At 39.6% G+C, this 15,706-nt stretch overlaps 2 protein-coding genes across 2 annotated transcripts in view; one reads left to right on the forward strand and one right to left on the reverse strand.

The window, feature by feature from the left end:
* Positions 1–354: 354 nt before the first annotated feature.
* Positions 355–14,284, forward strand: PCID2 (PCI domain containing 2). The gene is made up of 15 exons (XM_003203205.4): positions 355–562; positions 715–788; positions 3,042–3,131; positions 3,757–3,830; positions 4,201–4,266; positions 4,801–4,842; positions 5,330–5,384; positions 7,052–7,155; positions 7,897–7,972; positions 8,086–8,227; positions 9,350–9,450; positions 11,352–11,425; positions 11,580–11,705; positions 11,910–12,033; positions 13,345–14,284. The coding sequence occupies exons 1-15, from the start codon at positions 460–462 to the stop codon at positions 13,432–13,434; spliced, it is 1,341 nt and encodes a 446-aa protein (XP_003203253.2). The 5' UTR covers positions 355–459; the 3' UTR covers positions 13,435–14,284.
* Positions 14,285–14,808: 524 nt separating this feature from the next.
* PROZ (protein Z, vitamin K dependent plasma glycoprotein) overlaps positions 14,809–15,706 on the reverse strand; it is a 10,729-nt gene continuing 9,831 nt past the window's right edge. Inside the window, exon 8 of the mRNA XM_010728469.3 lies at positions 14,809–15,355. Within this exon, the coding sequence (XP_010726771.1) occupies positions 14,844–15,355 (512 nt within the window). The 3' untranslated portion in view covers positions 14,809–14,843. The remainder of the gene's footprint in view (positions 15,356–15,706) is intronic.

Consider the following 15,706-nt stretch of genomic DNA (forward strand, 5'->3'; position numbering starts at 1 on the left):
CCTCCGGCGGGCGGCTCTGCTCACAAGATGGCTCCCGAGGCCTACACCTGCGGAGCGGAGAAGCTCCGGCATAGCCTCGGTGCGAGCCTCTTACAAACAACGCGTGGCGAACTTATTTATTCAGCTTTTTGGACAACAGATTGCCAAGGAGCGCAGCTGTCATCTCCTCACAACGCGAGCACCGCGGCTCCGGGAACACAAGTCAGCCCCGAGGCGCACAGGTGACACCGAGCCGCGCAACGAAAGCTACCCCCACCCACCCCCATCCACCCCCCATCGCGTCCCGCCGCCCCGCCCACTGAGGTGTACACGCCCTGATGCACGTGGTTTATGCCTAACGCGAGGCCTGGCCCCGCCTACCGCTATTTGCCATTGGCTGCCGCGAAAGGCCACGCCTCCCAAGAGGCACTGGGGGCGGGGAAGACGAGAGGCGGTGTCGTCGCTGCTGTGTCACGTGTGATGCTCCGGCCTGTGCTAGCGCCGGAAGTACCTCGGGAAGTACTGCCGGAAGTATCTTGGTGGCTGCCGGAAGTGCCGCTCTGCGCCGCGCCATGGCTGGGAGGTTGGTCTGTGTTGGGGCTGGGAGTTGTGGGAGAGGTTCGAGTAGAAGCGCGGCGAGAACGGGGATATCCCCGTCCCGTCCTACCTAAGCGCGAGGAGGAGGAGGTGTCTCTAGGGCGCCTTCCTTTCTCTAAGATTCCGGTTCTTTTGCAGAAGGCGATTTATTTAGGACTCTTGCCCCTTCTATCCCAATGGCACACATCACCATAAATCAGTATTTGCAACAAGTAAGTAAGATTTTATTTATGTATCTATGAGCAGTTCAAATACGCGGATTTATTTTTCATTGCTGGAGATAAAAAAAACAAAACAAAACAATCAATTTTGAACGTGAAATGTGGTAAGTAAAGTCTATAGGAAAGATATGTGCTGTGTGAAAGGCTGTGTTCAAGGAATTTCTGTCAAGTGTGATGCTTGCTGGTAGAATGTATAGTGAACGGTAAGTTGGATTCTAGCAGCAGCGCTGGCCCAATGAGCAGCCTGGCCCTGTGCACTGTTAACCCCATCTGGTCTCAAACCAGGACACAGAGAGGGTGCATGCAGTGCTAACTCAAGTTATGGCAAATAAGCTTTTGGATTTTGAGATGCTGGCTAAACTCAGTACTGTGAACAGCAAAAAAACATACAACTATGATTTTTGTTGTGATAAAGGTTTGAGAAAAATAAATTTGAGAATGGGTTTCGACATTGAAAAAAATTAATATTTTGGTATGTTTGTGACTCTATTTTCAGTCAAGGTAAATGCTTTATCTGCAGATTTTCAAGTGGAATATATAGAGGTGCAATCATATATTCAACTCAGAAATCTGATCATGACTCTACTGGACTTTTATAAGTCCTCTCTTAGCAGAGGAACATATCCCTCACTTCACAGTCACACCTATTCATGTTGTTGCTCTTTGTCAGTGCATATGTTTGTGAACAAATGTTTTCAAGGATGAAGGAGAGGAAAAATTAAAATTTCATCAACAATCTCTGACAAACACCTTGCGAAGTTGTTGAGAATACCATTCACTGCCATCAAACTTGACTGATGCTTCACAAAAACAAGGTCACGTGCCCCACTAGTTTTATGGTTTTGCTGCTCTCCTTTTATATGTTTGAATAAAAGGTATTAAAAATTAAAATGTTTTGTTACTTTATACACATTAACTGTATTATATAATTAATGCTCCAAAAGTAATGTTTCCTGTGTTATGATGTTGACCCACAACATCAGAGGCAGATGTTGGTGGTATGGCAGTAGAGGCTGAACCTTCCCACTGATATTCTGTTACGTGTTGTTGCCGTGTGACAGATGGCAGCAGAGGGGCATTCTGACACTCTGGTGTCTGATATGGAAGTGTGTATGAAGCAAAGATGTGTCACTGAATTCCTCTGTGTGGAAAAAAATGGCACCCATTGGGATTCTTCGACACTTACTGAATGTTTATGCAGATGAAACAGTGGATGTGAGCACAGTGAGGCAGTGGGCGGTGCATTTCAGTAGTGGCAACAGCAGCAGTGGGTCACTTCCACTGGTGCAGATTTTTACAAGAGCAGCATGAGGGGGTCTTGTTCATCACTGGCAAAAATGTGTGGCTAATTGTGGTGACTGTGCTGAAAAATAGTGTTTTGTAGCTGAGAATTTGCTCTATCAAACACTGCTATATGATCTCAGTGTATCTGTTGTCATTTCCTTGGAAATAATTAGGAGGCTTTTGTGACCTATATATATGTGGCCCAGGCAAGACAAAAGATTTGGATGCCCGTGGTTTATGGCAGATAGGATGGAGAGACAGGAGCAGGATCACATGGATATCAGCTACGCTGAACCTTCAGCACTGAGCTTTTAGTGTGATGTTCTTGCTGCTTCTTTCTGAACAATCCCATTTTTATCATTATCACCCTGCTCACTTCAGTAATCAGCAGTGAAGTCAGTTAAACCAGGAAACACTAAACCAAAACCCAAACCTGCTTAAGCACTTCCAGAGAATTTTTTCAAGCAAAGTGAAGTTAATTTTGTGTTTTGCAATTAGTTTTTCATGTTAAATATTAAGTTCAAATGGAACACATTTACGAATCATGATTCATAACTTTCTAATTCCAGCTGTAGCATCATGAGCAGTCGTACTCAGAGACTGCTTGTACCTTCATGTGTTATATTTGCTGCCCGTTACATCCAACTGGATAACTGGGATTTTAAAATGCTTCCAGGAATCTGTTTCACAGCCTACTGTTTTATGGAAATAAATCCGTATAAACTATTTTGAAGTTCTCTGGTTTGCTTGTATCCTACAAACAATGAAATACCACAGTAGCATTCTTTCCATCCTCTCCATTTTTGAAAAACAGATGTATTGAAAATACAATGCTGATTCATTTAGTTTTAAACCTTTCAAACTCATGTTTGAAAAGATTCTGACGTGGATGAATGCTGTAAATATGTTCTATGACTGTACCTGGATTTAATTGTATAATGCGCCTGTTTTGTGGGGTAGGTGCAAGAAGCTATTGACAGCAGAGATGGACAGTTCTGTGCAGAATTGGTATCATTTAAACATCCACATGTTGCAAACCCAAGGCTTCAGGTAAGAACTTTTTACTCTGGAAGAAAAAAGTTTTTGATGTTTTGTTCAGCATTCACTTTTCCTAGCTCTGCACGTGCATTCCTGTCTTCTGAGGATAAGCTTCAGGAGTATACAGGGTCCTCTTCTGGATTTGATTCCCCTTTCTTTTTATAAGAATATTATATATTTGCAGTTTTTTCTTGGGTGGCTTTATGGGTTCCAGATAGTCCTGAAGGTCCCCTATGGCCAGGTTTATATTAGTAATGTGGCACAGTGGGAGTGAACACAGAGAGCAAAACTTTTACAGAATCACAGAATGGCCCGGGTTGGAAGGGACCTCAAGGATCATGAATCTCCAATCCCCCTGCCACATGCAGGGCCACCAACCTCCACATTTAATTTTGGCTAGTAATGGTCTGGTGCTTGTGCTGTATGCATTGCAGGTGCTTTTATGTAAGGCTAGCTATGATCTGACTGTGTACACAGAATGCACGCTAACATTTTCTTACACTTGGTTTGATTATTAATATAATTAAGATTCTGACAGATAGCAAAGGCATGTATGCATAAGACTGCCATGATAAAATACCTGTCTGACATTTCTGGTGTAGTGGATGTTTCTTCAATTGATTTATTCTATCCTTAGCTTCCATCTCCAGAGGAAAAATGTCAACAAGTTTTGGAACCACCATATGATGAAATGTTTGCAGCCCACTTAAGGTAAAAATGGACTTAGAAATAGGCAAGTCAGTTAGAAGATCTCCAGCAGGGACGGGGAAGCATATCCCTAAGTTTACTTAGTTGTTTTAAAATGCTTATATCTGAAAAATTGCTTGCTTACTCTTATAAATAGCACTAGGACTATAGGAAATAAAGGCTTCTCTTTTTTCTCCACATAAAGTTTTTTTTGTGTACCTGTAAGACATCTGTATATGGCAATCAACAGAGCTTTGGTTTCAATGCTTCCTATTTTCTATTTACTGCACCTCCTTTAACTATGAAGTCTGTACCTGTTAAAAGGCAAAAGAAGAAATATTTGTCTTACATGTGTGATATTTTTGGCTGCACTAATGCACCTTTTCTTTGACAGATGTACTTACGCCGTTGGAAACCATGACTTTATAGAAGCGTACAAATGCCAAACCGTTATTGTTCAATATCCTTTTCCATCTATGTTGTGTATTGCTTTTAGATTGACTAGGTTTTCTTGTTGTCTTCATCCCTTTTCAAATCTAATGTGCTGTGGTCTAGTTCCAATTACACTTCAGCTATTTAGATTCTTAAGGAAATCCAGGTATGCTCTTTTTGGCTTTCTGTATGACTAAGAAGGAACCAGTCTCCTGCCTCAAAAACAAAAAATAATTTCTCACGGAAAACAGGAGTGCCTAAATCATTAATATACATTCCAGTTTCTACTTGGATGAAGGGAAAGATAACTCTGAAGAAAGCCGAAGGTTTATCTCTAAGTTTCTCTAAGAGAAACAGTGTTTCTCATTGTCTACCACAGTACCAAAAGTGTGTGGCTGTGCTTATGTTCTTCCCTGCTGGGTCTTTGTATCCTCTCTCCTTGTTTACTTGCTGCTTTGTTGGTTTCTGCTCTTTCATGTAACACATTGTACCACATAACACCTCTGTTTTTTGAAGTCTCTGCTATGTTTCATAGCATTTTAAATTCTCCTAAACGCGGTACATCTTTCCTGCGAGCATTTCAGGCACATAAAGAAGAAAATTGGTGAGTATATCGTAATCTAGCTTAAAAACTAGACTTCCATCTTTCATCAATATAATATTGTAGCCATAATTTCAGTTTGTCTGCTATAAATTTTTATCTCCAGCAATATTTAAATGCCACCTAATAGTTTTTGCTGCCCATTTGAGTTTTTAGATCCAAAACTGTGAAAACTGTATGTACATCTATGTTTAATTACATACAATGTCTGAAAACAACTATGTTAAGGATTTGTTGAAGGTGAGATAGCTTTTCTGTAGTTTTATTTTTTTAAAGCCTTCAAAGCTGCAGTAAAAAAGTTGTCTGAATTAATTGCTTTGGTGTAGGACTTCAGAGATGCTGAGTTCTTGAAGGCTTCACCTTTTAAAAGGATTCATCTTTTAAATAAAAGCTCCTATATATTTTTACAGTTTTATGACCAGCTAGGAAGAAAAAAGTGTCTTATTGTATGATTTGTACATAGCACTTACACTTTGTCTAACTTTTCCAGGGCTTTACCTATTATGTATGCTGTAGCCCTTGATCTTCGAATTTTTGCTAATAACGTAAGTAAGACAACCTTAGTACTTCAACCTGTTGGGAGTTTCTATGTTGGAAATGTTTGAGACTTGATTACAAAGCCTAATTTTGCTCATCACTGTTCAATTTGTTGTTTAGGATTTTGCTAGTGCACTAAATTTGTCCTGTCCTATTGAAGAATTAGTTTGCTCACTCTACCACTTGAACAACAGAATTTCTGGGCACCTGCATGCAACTCACAGTTTAAAGCCTATAAAGCAATTAAGTACTGTCGTAGAAGAGTGTGATGGCACAGCTCATGATTTCTGTGTGTTATTCTTGCAACCTGAGTCTTTGAAGGGATAAGGATGCACAAGACAACTAAGCTTGTCTAACTACACACCACATCTTAACAAGTGAAGTTTCTGCCTTGTTTCCCTCTTCCATTGTGTATATTGCTTTTGATGCTCATTGGAGGCCTTGCTGAGTCTGCAGCTTCTGCAAAAGAAAAACAACCCCAAAGCCAAAAAAACAACAAGTTTATATTATTTTTCTTCAGGTTAGTGAATTGGAGTAGCTTGCATCTATGGAGAAATTCTTGACCTAAGATTGAGCAGCAGAGATGGGCACATGACTTTGCTTCTGGTCACTTGACCTGAAGTAATGAAATTAGGAGTTTAAGCTACAGGAGAGTTTGTCAATATGCAGTATTTTGAGTGGCTGTCCACTTGATGCTTCTTGCACCTAGGAAGCCACAAAACAGCATGCTTTTCATGCTTGCACAGAGAAGGCTTTGTGTGTGTTTGTTTGCCTGGTCTACAGCAAGTCTCAATTCTCAATCTGAACAAGGCAAGTTTGTGGGTTTGAGATGCACAAGAAAGATGGAGTCAGTTATACTGGAAGTGTTAGAGTGCTATCTTCTGATGCCCATGTGTTCAAAAGATGTGGGTACAGAGAAGACTTTTACAGCAGCAGTTACATTCTTATTTCTTGTCCTTACCTTGCAGCTAATGAGAAAGCACGCATTGGAGTAGAACTTTTTAGGAGGAACATAGCAAATACCTACTCACTGGGTTTTTTTTCCCCTCTTCTTTGTTGTTTTATTTCTGCATTAACTAGTACATGGTTCTTTCCCACTTTATATAAAGTAATTTTCACTCGCTTTGTAGTGTACATGTGCATTTCTTTTGAAAATCTGGGGCTGTAGCAGTGTGTACTTCTACCAGAAAATGTTGGGTATGTTTTAGAACTAAAATCTAGTCCTTGAAGCTGTGGAGAGAAACTTAATTATATATTCTAAAACTCAGTTTGTGTAACTGAGGAATTAACTTTTGTTTGTTCAAAGACATTATTTTAGCTCAGGTCTTTGGAAACTTGACTGGGAGTGTTAGTCCTCTAACTCAGCTATAAGGTGATCCTGAATTTAGGCTTCTGAGAGCTGCATTAATCTTAGTGTTGCTGAAGGCCAGTGCTATTTTCAATGTTCTGACTGGCCCTGCTGTGCATTAAGTTTGGTACAGGGTGTTCAGGAACTTCTCCAAGTGTTTTGTTCTGTTTTGTTTTCAGTCCTGTCAGTGTGACTACTCTCATGATTTAGGCAATAGTAGGCGTGTCAGATGTATTGTTAAAATGTGGTATTAGGGAACTAAATCGTTTACAAACCCAGTGAATTAGAACGTAGAATTTTGTGCTGTTTCTTGCTATGTAATGATAGGCAGATCAACAGCTGGTGAAGAAGGGGAAAAGCAAAGTTGGCGACATGCTAGAGAAAGCAGCAGAACTGCTGATGAGCTGTTTTCGAGTCTGTGCCAGTGACACGTAAGTGAAAGATGCTCTGTACAACTTGCATGATTATGTTCTTAAGAGCTTATATAAAAGTTTTCTCTACTTACTAAGACTGTGTCTGGATAAGAACAAACACTTCTGAGGCTTATTTCCTCTCATGTATAGTCTGTCTTGACTATCAACTGCCAACCCCAAAGCCAAAAAAACAACAAGAGAGGCCACCTTTCAGGTTTAACCTTCCTAAAAGATGATGCTGGGAGGGACTGACCCTGTCAGGGAATATTATTAACCCTTTTGTACACTCTTCAGCTATGAAGTTTACTTCAGTGTGGTTAGACTGGGAATGGGTGGCTCCTTGGTTTACTGACTTGGTGATTTTAAGGCTTCCCAGGTGGATAAAATGCTTTTATTTCCCCTCAATCTTTCTTTCACCTTGAATATTACCAGCAACTGCCATGCTGGTGTATGCAGACTGTAGTGAGGACCCTGCTGCAGGTGAATAATATTCCGCATGATATCTCTCACTGTGATGAGAAGAAAAGCAGCAGAGCTATTTAAAATTTAAGATATCAGACATTCCATTTAGACAGTTCTGGCATGGTTTAAGGCAAGGAGTTGGCTTTTATTTTCAGACACATTTCTATCCTAAAAAACATCCATGAAATATTTATCTAGGGATGGAATTTACTACGAAAAAGAAAAAAAAAAAAAAGTAATTATTTTACTACAGTGTTCAGTACTAGCAGTTTGTTTTTTTTTCTATTCTTATGACAGTCGAGCAGGCATTGAAGATTCCAAAAAGTGGGGCATGCTGTTTCTCGTGAATCAGCTGTTCAAAATTTATTTTAAGGTAGGGCTTAAGTCTGGTAAGCTGCTTTGTATTTCATACTCTTTAAGTCAAACTCACCCTTTTTAACATGATGTTGCATATCTGTACTCAATGTGGTTAATTTTATTCAACAGATCAATAAGCTCCATCTATGTAAACCCTTAATTAGAGCAATTGACAGTTCAAACCTGAAGGATGAATATAGCATGGCACAGCGGGTTACGTACCGATACTACGTTGGACGCAAAGCCATGTTTGACAGCGACTTTAAGCAAGGTACTGTGTGCCAGTAGGACACATTTAAACTCTTGCTGCTTGGTGTGAACTCTGGCTTGTGTGTGTGTGGCTCCAAATGTGTGCAGAAGATTCAGTTGTATTCGTGATGAGCAAAGGATAGTCATGCTGAAAGATCCACAGGCTGAGTCAGATTGGAGATGAGGTTACATGACACTTCTATTTCTAGTATGTGCCAGCTTTAAAATACTTGTTTCTGTGAAGTTCCCTGTACTCTAATGCATTGTGTACATGCTTATTAGAACAGTTATTCCCTGTACTAGCATCCAACAGAACAGGTTTGTAAAAGGTTTCACCAAGGAGGCTTTGCAGCTGTCTTGTCTTCTTGAAGTTACTCCATGCTGTGTAGGATATCTTCAGCAAACTGTGCTGTGGAATTAGGTTCTCAGTGCATTGATTTTTGGAGACCATATTTCTGAGATTTGTCATTCACAAATGCTTTTAGAGCTGAGACACAAACCTTTAATTACAAATTAAAGCCTCTGTCCAAATAGCCCATTACTTCAAAGGGAAAAAGTACTGTTAGCCAGTTTTGTGGCTCCTGAGAAGCATCTTCTGACCGTCACGCCTGTCATTTTTTTTTTCTAAGAGAAGAGTGACAGAAAAGTTTCCATACTGTAATGCTGTGTGATACCACTGACATATTTCTGCAGCTCAGCAGATGTATGCACCACGTGCAGCTTACATCCCCAGAAGAACCTAATTTGTGCATTTAGAAAATACCTGTTCTGCTTCATCAGTGCTTTGTGAAATTTTACTCTCCTGTAGTAAATAAAAAAAGAAGAAAAAAGAAAATTGTTAACTGAGCTGAGCATTTCAGTACCGTTTGTAACTCTTACATCTGACATCTAGATATTGACAGCTTTTCTTTTCTGAAGGAGAACATATTTTTCTTGTAATACTTTGTCTTTTGTGTGATTCACCAATAACTCTTACAACGTGTTTCTTAATGTATTTTGATTGGTGTGGTTCTTTTTGATATCATTTCAAATATCATAGGTTCAAACTAGAAATGGACATCGAGCACAGAATTGGGTTGTGGATTTAATCAGTCAATCTTAGTTCTTGACTATTTACTATGATTGTTTTTATTTGTGTCTGCAGCTGAAGAGTATCTGTCATTTGCTTTTGAGCACTGTCACCGTTCAAGCCAGAAAAACAAAAGAATGATTTTGATCTACCTGCTGCCAGTAAAAATGTTGTTGGTGAGTAGATGTTATTCCTGCAAATTGTTTTTCAGGAGGCAAATAAGCAAACTGAAACTCAGCATGGTTCTTAATTTTCTTTCTTTTCCCTTATTGGCATGCAGAGGTTATTTGTGCCTGACCTCCGTAAGCACCAGAACATGCAGATGTTGTACAAATAAGGACAGAAAATGTTGAAATGTAGTTTACAGCAAAGTAGGAAAGGAGGAAGTAAAGCTGCTTTTTGTCCCCCCTGCCTTATTCCGCCCCTCTGAAAGGTGGAACTTGAAGTTACTGCTATAAGAAAAATAAGTGCTTCTCTAGAGAGCTCCAGGTTAACTTGGCATGTACCAGAGTGCCTTCATGGTGACAACTGTGCACTGGCATCCAGGATATGTCTGGATTCACTGGTACAAATCTGTGCTTCTTTCACCTGGCAAAGGGAAGGAGCGTGTGCAAATAAATGATTGGAGACTGTTGTGGTGGGTTTACCACGGGAAAGTGGTCTTTGTTTTCATAATCACACCTTATGCGTTGTTTATCAGTTTAAAGCATGTCTGGTTTTCCATTTGTTCTCTTCATCTTGTTGCTGAAGGAATTATATCTGCTTCTCGTTCCTGTCCTTCCTGTGTTCTGTGCTGGCATTTGTCTTCCTTGAGTTAGTGGGGTTGTATAAACAATTAATTCAGTGTAACTGAGGGGCCAAGGAGTAGATTTTAGAGCGTTTCCCACTCCCTTTTACCAAATTTCTCACGGAGAATATTTTTATCATCCAGTTCTGAGAGTTCCCATCTTCCACATTTACCCCAGCAAAATGAATCATGACCCTTCTCACTTATCCCTTGTGCTCACTTTTCAGTCCCTTGCGGTATCAAAAAGCAAAACAGACAGAAATCACATGTAAGGGGGGAGCATGGTGGGTATGATAATTGGCTTCTGTTTTTCATTTTTGTTCATTGTCTTTTTTAGTGGTTATTTTCAGATCAGACAGTGGTAGAGTTGATTAAAGGAAACTAACAAACCTTAAGCCTTGAACTTGTGGACCCTTTAGTGCATAAGATTATGGTAGCTGTTCTGAACAGTTCAAGAGGCACTAAAGAATCTATATAAAGGTCATTGTTTTTGCAGTTGCTTTTTTAAATCACAATGCAAACATAACCTTAGAACTACAAAAACAGCTTGGGTATTTGTTTTTGGGGGGTTTTGGTGGTTTTTTTTCATTTCATTCCTAGCAGCTCTTAGTAAACATGCAGCTGAGTTCTGCTCTTGACTAATCCTCCAGCCAGGAAAGGAATTAGCAACGGCACCATGTAATGGTAACTAAATTTAAATTCTGACCAAGTTGGTATGCAATCTGATCTCTGCTCTGCAAAGGGAAAAAACGAAACAAAGTTTCTGTTTGGTAGTGTGCCTAATTCAGTCTTACCTGATCAAACAATGAGAATTCAATTTGTTTCGTTAATCTTCTCTTTCTCTTGACATTTTAATGGCCATATGGAGTCACAGTGAAGAAATAATCTGGTAGACTGAGCTAACACATGACAGTGTTGAAGCATTGCTTGTGTTGTTAGTAATGCCTGGGATTCCCACAGTTCTTTTGCTCACAAATAGATCATAAAACTGCAACACAAAATTTGGACTTGCCTAAGCCTCATGTCACATGATCTTGGTGTTTCCTAACACTCAGAAATATCAAGAGACTGCCTAAACCATGATAAATAATTATTGTGAGTTAAGTTGCAGGAAGTTTGACAGTGCAAAAGGATGTCTTACAAATACTGTCATTTAACATTTGTTCTGTAGCAAAACAAAAAAGAAGGCAGTCATACATTTGTCTGTTTCTCTGAAAAATGCTTTTATAGATTACATTTTAAATGAGCTTGACATTATCCTGGAAAACTTGGAAACCTTTTATTTTTCAGGGCCATATGCCAACTGTTCAGCTCTTAAAAAAGTACGACCTTATGCAGTTTGCTGAAGTAACAAAGGCTGTGAGGTATGCAATTATTTTATTACATTGTGTAGTAGTTCACTATAACGTATTTATTTGGGATGATTGAGGAAGGCAGGGGAAGTATATTCCTACCAAGTCATACACTTCCTTTTCTCGATGAGACCTTCTCATGTGTTCATTTCTTCCATCCTCCTAGTGAAGGCAATCTTCTCCTACTGAATGAAGCTCTGACCAAGCATGAGACCTTCTTCATTCGATGTGGAATCTTTCTTATCCTCGAGAAGCTGAAAATCATCACATACAGAAATCTCTTTAAGAAAGTGTAAGCATAACGAAAGTTACATTTTTCTAAAAGCAGACAAAGTGGTTTCACCTAGGACTGAGATAGAGATGTAACACTCTTCAACTCTCCCAAGGAGTGCAGAATTCCTGTTAAAGTGAATCTGTAGTAGAATGTCTGTTTTACTATGAGCCAGAGTTCTAAGCGATTGTTTCTCAATAACAGATTTTCTGTTGTTTCTTGCAGATATTTACTACTCAAAACACATCAGCTATCCCTAGATGCCTTTCTTTTCGCTCTGAAATTCATGCAAGTAGATGATGTTGACATTGATGAAGTCCAGTGCATTTTAGCTAACCTCATATACATGGTATGTGCTTCCTGCTTGTTTTTGAGTCCTTCCAGACTCAGTAAAAAGCATTAGGCAGAGATTATAAGTTTGTTACAGAAATATATCAGTAATTCCATCTTTTCTTGTGTGTGAAAGTTGATTCGTTTGTGCCTGAAGTGCAAATATTTTCATTTGCCCTGGGAAATTTCTCTACTTCCTACTTTTGCAGGAATCAGTTAAAATTGCAGTTGAATATGCATTACAAATCCAGTAGTGACTTTTCTAAATAATGTATAAATATTTGTTTCAAAATGCAAAAGTTACCAGGAAGGGATTTGTTTTTCTGCACTTGAAGTAGGAAACTGTTGACATTCCAACATCACAAGAACTACATTTCCTTGTTTCTTGTTTTGTCTTTTACTCTAAATGGGTCTTCACTACTTATGAACAGGTACAAGCTTGAAGTCAGTAGTTTCCTAATAAATCAGAAGTTTTGGAGCAGCATTGCAGCGTCAGCAAGAAAATGAACTACTTCTCCTGGAGAGGAAAAGGCTCAGGGGAGATCTGATAGCTGCCTTCCAATATTTAAAGGGAGCTAATAAGTGGAGGGAAATCAACATTGTGCACAGTCGGATAGTGATAGAACAAGGGAGAGTGGTTTTAAATTAGAAGAGGAGAGATTTAAATTTTATGTCTTAGGGAAATTTTTCACTGAGAGGATGGAGGGGTGCTGGAACAAGCTGCCCAGAGAAGCTGTGGCAGCCCCATCCCTAGAGGTGTTCAAGGCTGGGTTGGATGGGGTCCTGGGCAGCCTGATCTAGTGCCTGGTTTAGTGGTTGGAAACGCTGCCCACAGCAGGGGGCTGGAACTAGGTGATCTTTGAGGACCTTTCCAACCAAAGCCATTCTATGATTCTTTGATTCTGAAACAGATTATTTGGTACCTGCTTAGAGTAGTGGAGGGTGGGGTAAGGTGACTGGAAGACTTCTTTCAGTGCTCATGTCTCAAAAGGAAGAATTTATTTTTTTAAGTTAAAATAGTGATTAATTAAAATCCCAATTTTAAAATGAAGAAGAGTAAATTTAGAAACTTCTCCGGAGCTCTTATCTCTTCAAGGAAATGTAAGCAAAAGTGTAGGGGTTCCTAGCAGCAATCCAAGAGCAGCATTAGTAGTACACAAGCATGGATATGGTACCAAATTTCTGCTTGCTGTTTGATGTGACCCACTTACATAAATTGGGTCCTTACAAATACTTAGAGCGATGTGTACACATAGCTTTGATTTAGTCTAGTGACAGCTGAGGTATCACCAGCTTCCAGTGCTAACACTGTATTTTCTTCTCCTGGCAGGGTCATATTAAAGGTTATATATCTCATCAGCATCAAAAACTTGTGGTCAGTAAGCAGAACCCATTTCCTCCTCTGTCAACGGTGTGTTGAGTATTGTGTCTTACCCATGCAAGAACAGATATGCAACTTGCCCAGTGGAGCTGCTCCTCATCAGCCAGAGAACATTACAAATACCTGGTTCATATCCAGCGCTGGAATACCAGGAACTGTTTGTGGCTCCTTTCCCAGAATGACCAAGGCTATCGGTGGAACAAAATGTGTCAACTACTTTTCAGTAGTGGTTTCTGAAGATTTTCTAGATCATTAAAAGTATCTCCTGAGGAAATAAAAGCAAAGCATTCCAAAGATCTTCCAAAGTACTTAAAGGCTTTTACAAAGTACTTCATGTTACTATTTCTATATTTATCCTTTGGAAAATAAATGGATTACATGTGGTAATCCATTATTCAGAGTGGAAGTAATATTTTCTTTTGTGATACCCATTTTCTAAATTTCTTCAATGATTTTGCTGGCCTTGAGTATGCTCTTCAAGCCTTCTCTAAGAAGAGAAGTTGCTCTTGACACCAAAAGCTTTTCTATGTCATTGATACATAAGAAGTTAAAGTACATGTGGGATGTTTGCCTGTAGGTACTCAGGGATAGGTTTGTTAGTTTTTTTCTTTTTTCTTTAATTCCTTTAATGTTTTGTTTAAAATTTATTGCAATGAACAAAAGAGTGCATCTAAGTAACTTACTCATACTCTGTTTTATTTGCTTCCAGGGAAGAGATTGCCACTGGGTCCAATATTTTAAGTGTTCCTTCTGTTGTGTGTTTGTTCTGTTCTTTTTTGGAAGTAGGAGGGAGAGGGGTACAGTGTACCTGTTGGTTATGAGGGGATAGTTCTGGGGTTTTGTTTTGTTGTTTGTTTTTAAAAAGAACATAAAACATTTTCCTCCCCTCTTTGACAGTCTGATTTTATTTTACTTACTAACTGAAGTAAATGTGAAATAGACATAATTCCTATAGCAAAACACAGCTACCAAGAAAAAATTTCAGTGTGATGAGAGAATCATCCTTTATCAACATGCACATTTAAATGCTTGGAGTGTCCCTTGTCTTTATAAGTTGTACAAATGCTGAAATAAGAGCGTGGGTTTCTAGAACCAGACTTGAGGATAACAAGTATTGAAAAGACTTATTTTAGCAACATTTAAAAGACTAGAAAAGCATCAATACTTTTTGAATTTTAGAGCAACCAGTTTAGTAAACTTGAAGTTCAGTCTGTTTATTAGTAAAGCAGCTAGGTTTTCTGCATCATGGCTTTTACGGTACTGTGTGTCATCAGAGGAAGGAAAGACAAATGGGCTTTTCTGTATGGACTGGAGTAAAATAGGTATCATCATTGCAACTTCCACTGCTGCAAATGGTGATAATCAGATGGCTCTACTGGCTGCTTCCGCGTGTTTCCTTGCAGTGATTGGTAGGGATTTGATCCTGGAGGATTGGTTGCATTTGCATCTTACTTCATTTTTTGTTTAAACCATATCATGTACCTAGCTGTGTTGGTAAATAAAAATGTTTTCCTGTCAGCATCTTCTAGTGGCCAAGGTCCCAGGATACCAGTCAGGAACCATGTGCCCTTATACACAGTAGCCATAAAGCTCCCTCCAGCCAGCTGTTTGTCTATGGCCTCCTGGCTGTGTCCACAAAACTGCCTGTTTGTGAGGCTTACGTTGAGTATTTGTTCACAGTCCTCGGTAGGAAGATACGAAACCTGCAACTCGTTGCCTTGAAATTCACCACCTTCCATTTTCCAACCAGTGACTGTACCAGCCAATTTTGGAATCAAAATGTGTTCTGCAAAGTCTCTTTCGGGGATGCATACAGGAAGCTGGTGGTTACTGCACTCAATGTGCTCTTGGAGTTGCAGCAGTGCAACGTCATTCTCACCAGTGTCTTCATCATACCGGATGTGTATGTGTTTCTCATGAACTTCCATGATCTTCTCAGCTCTGCTTGTTTTGTTACACCCTGTGAAGCAATGACATGTTGACTGCTCTTAAGAATCACAGAATCACAGAATCACAGAATCACAGAATCACAGAATCACAGAATCACAGAATCACAGAATCACAGAATCACAGAATCAATCACAGAATCACGTTGGAAGGGACCTCCAGAGATCATCAAGTCCAACCCCCCTGCCAAAGCAGGTTCCCTACATCAGATCACACAGTAGGTGTCCAGGTGGGTCTTGAATATCTCCAGAGAAGGGTACTCTACAGCCTCCCTGTTCCAGTGTTCCATCACCCTCACCGTAAAGAAGTTCTTGCGCACATCTGTGCGGAACTTCCTATGCTGCAGTTTCTGGCCGTTTCCCCT

This window comes from Meleagris gallopavo, chromosome 1 (genome assembly GCF_000146605.3).
Source record: "Meleagris gallopavo isolate NT-WF06-2002-E0010 breed Aviagen turkey brand Nicholas breeding stock chromosome 1, Turkey_5.1, whole genome shotgun sequence".
Lineage (NCBI taxonomy): Eukaryota > Metazoa > Chordata > Aves > Galliformes > Phasianidae > Meleagris > Meleagris gallopavo.

Bases quoted from the DNA above. Each gene is read 5' to 3' on its own strand.
- PCID2 (XM_003203205.4), top strand. From the start codon at position 460: ATGCTCCGGCCTGTGCTAGCGCCGGAAGTACCTCGGGAAGTACTGCCG. The intron at 3,132-3,756 runs GTAAGAACTTTT...TTCTATCCTTAG, and splicing joins TTGCAAACCCAAGGCTTCAG to CTTCCATCTCCAGAGGAAAA. The intron at 4,843-5,329 runs GTGAGTATATCG...TAACTTTTCCAG, and splicing joins GCACATAAAGAAGAAAATTG to GGCTTTACCTATTATGTATG.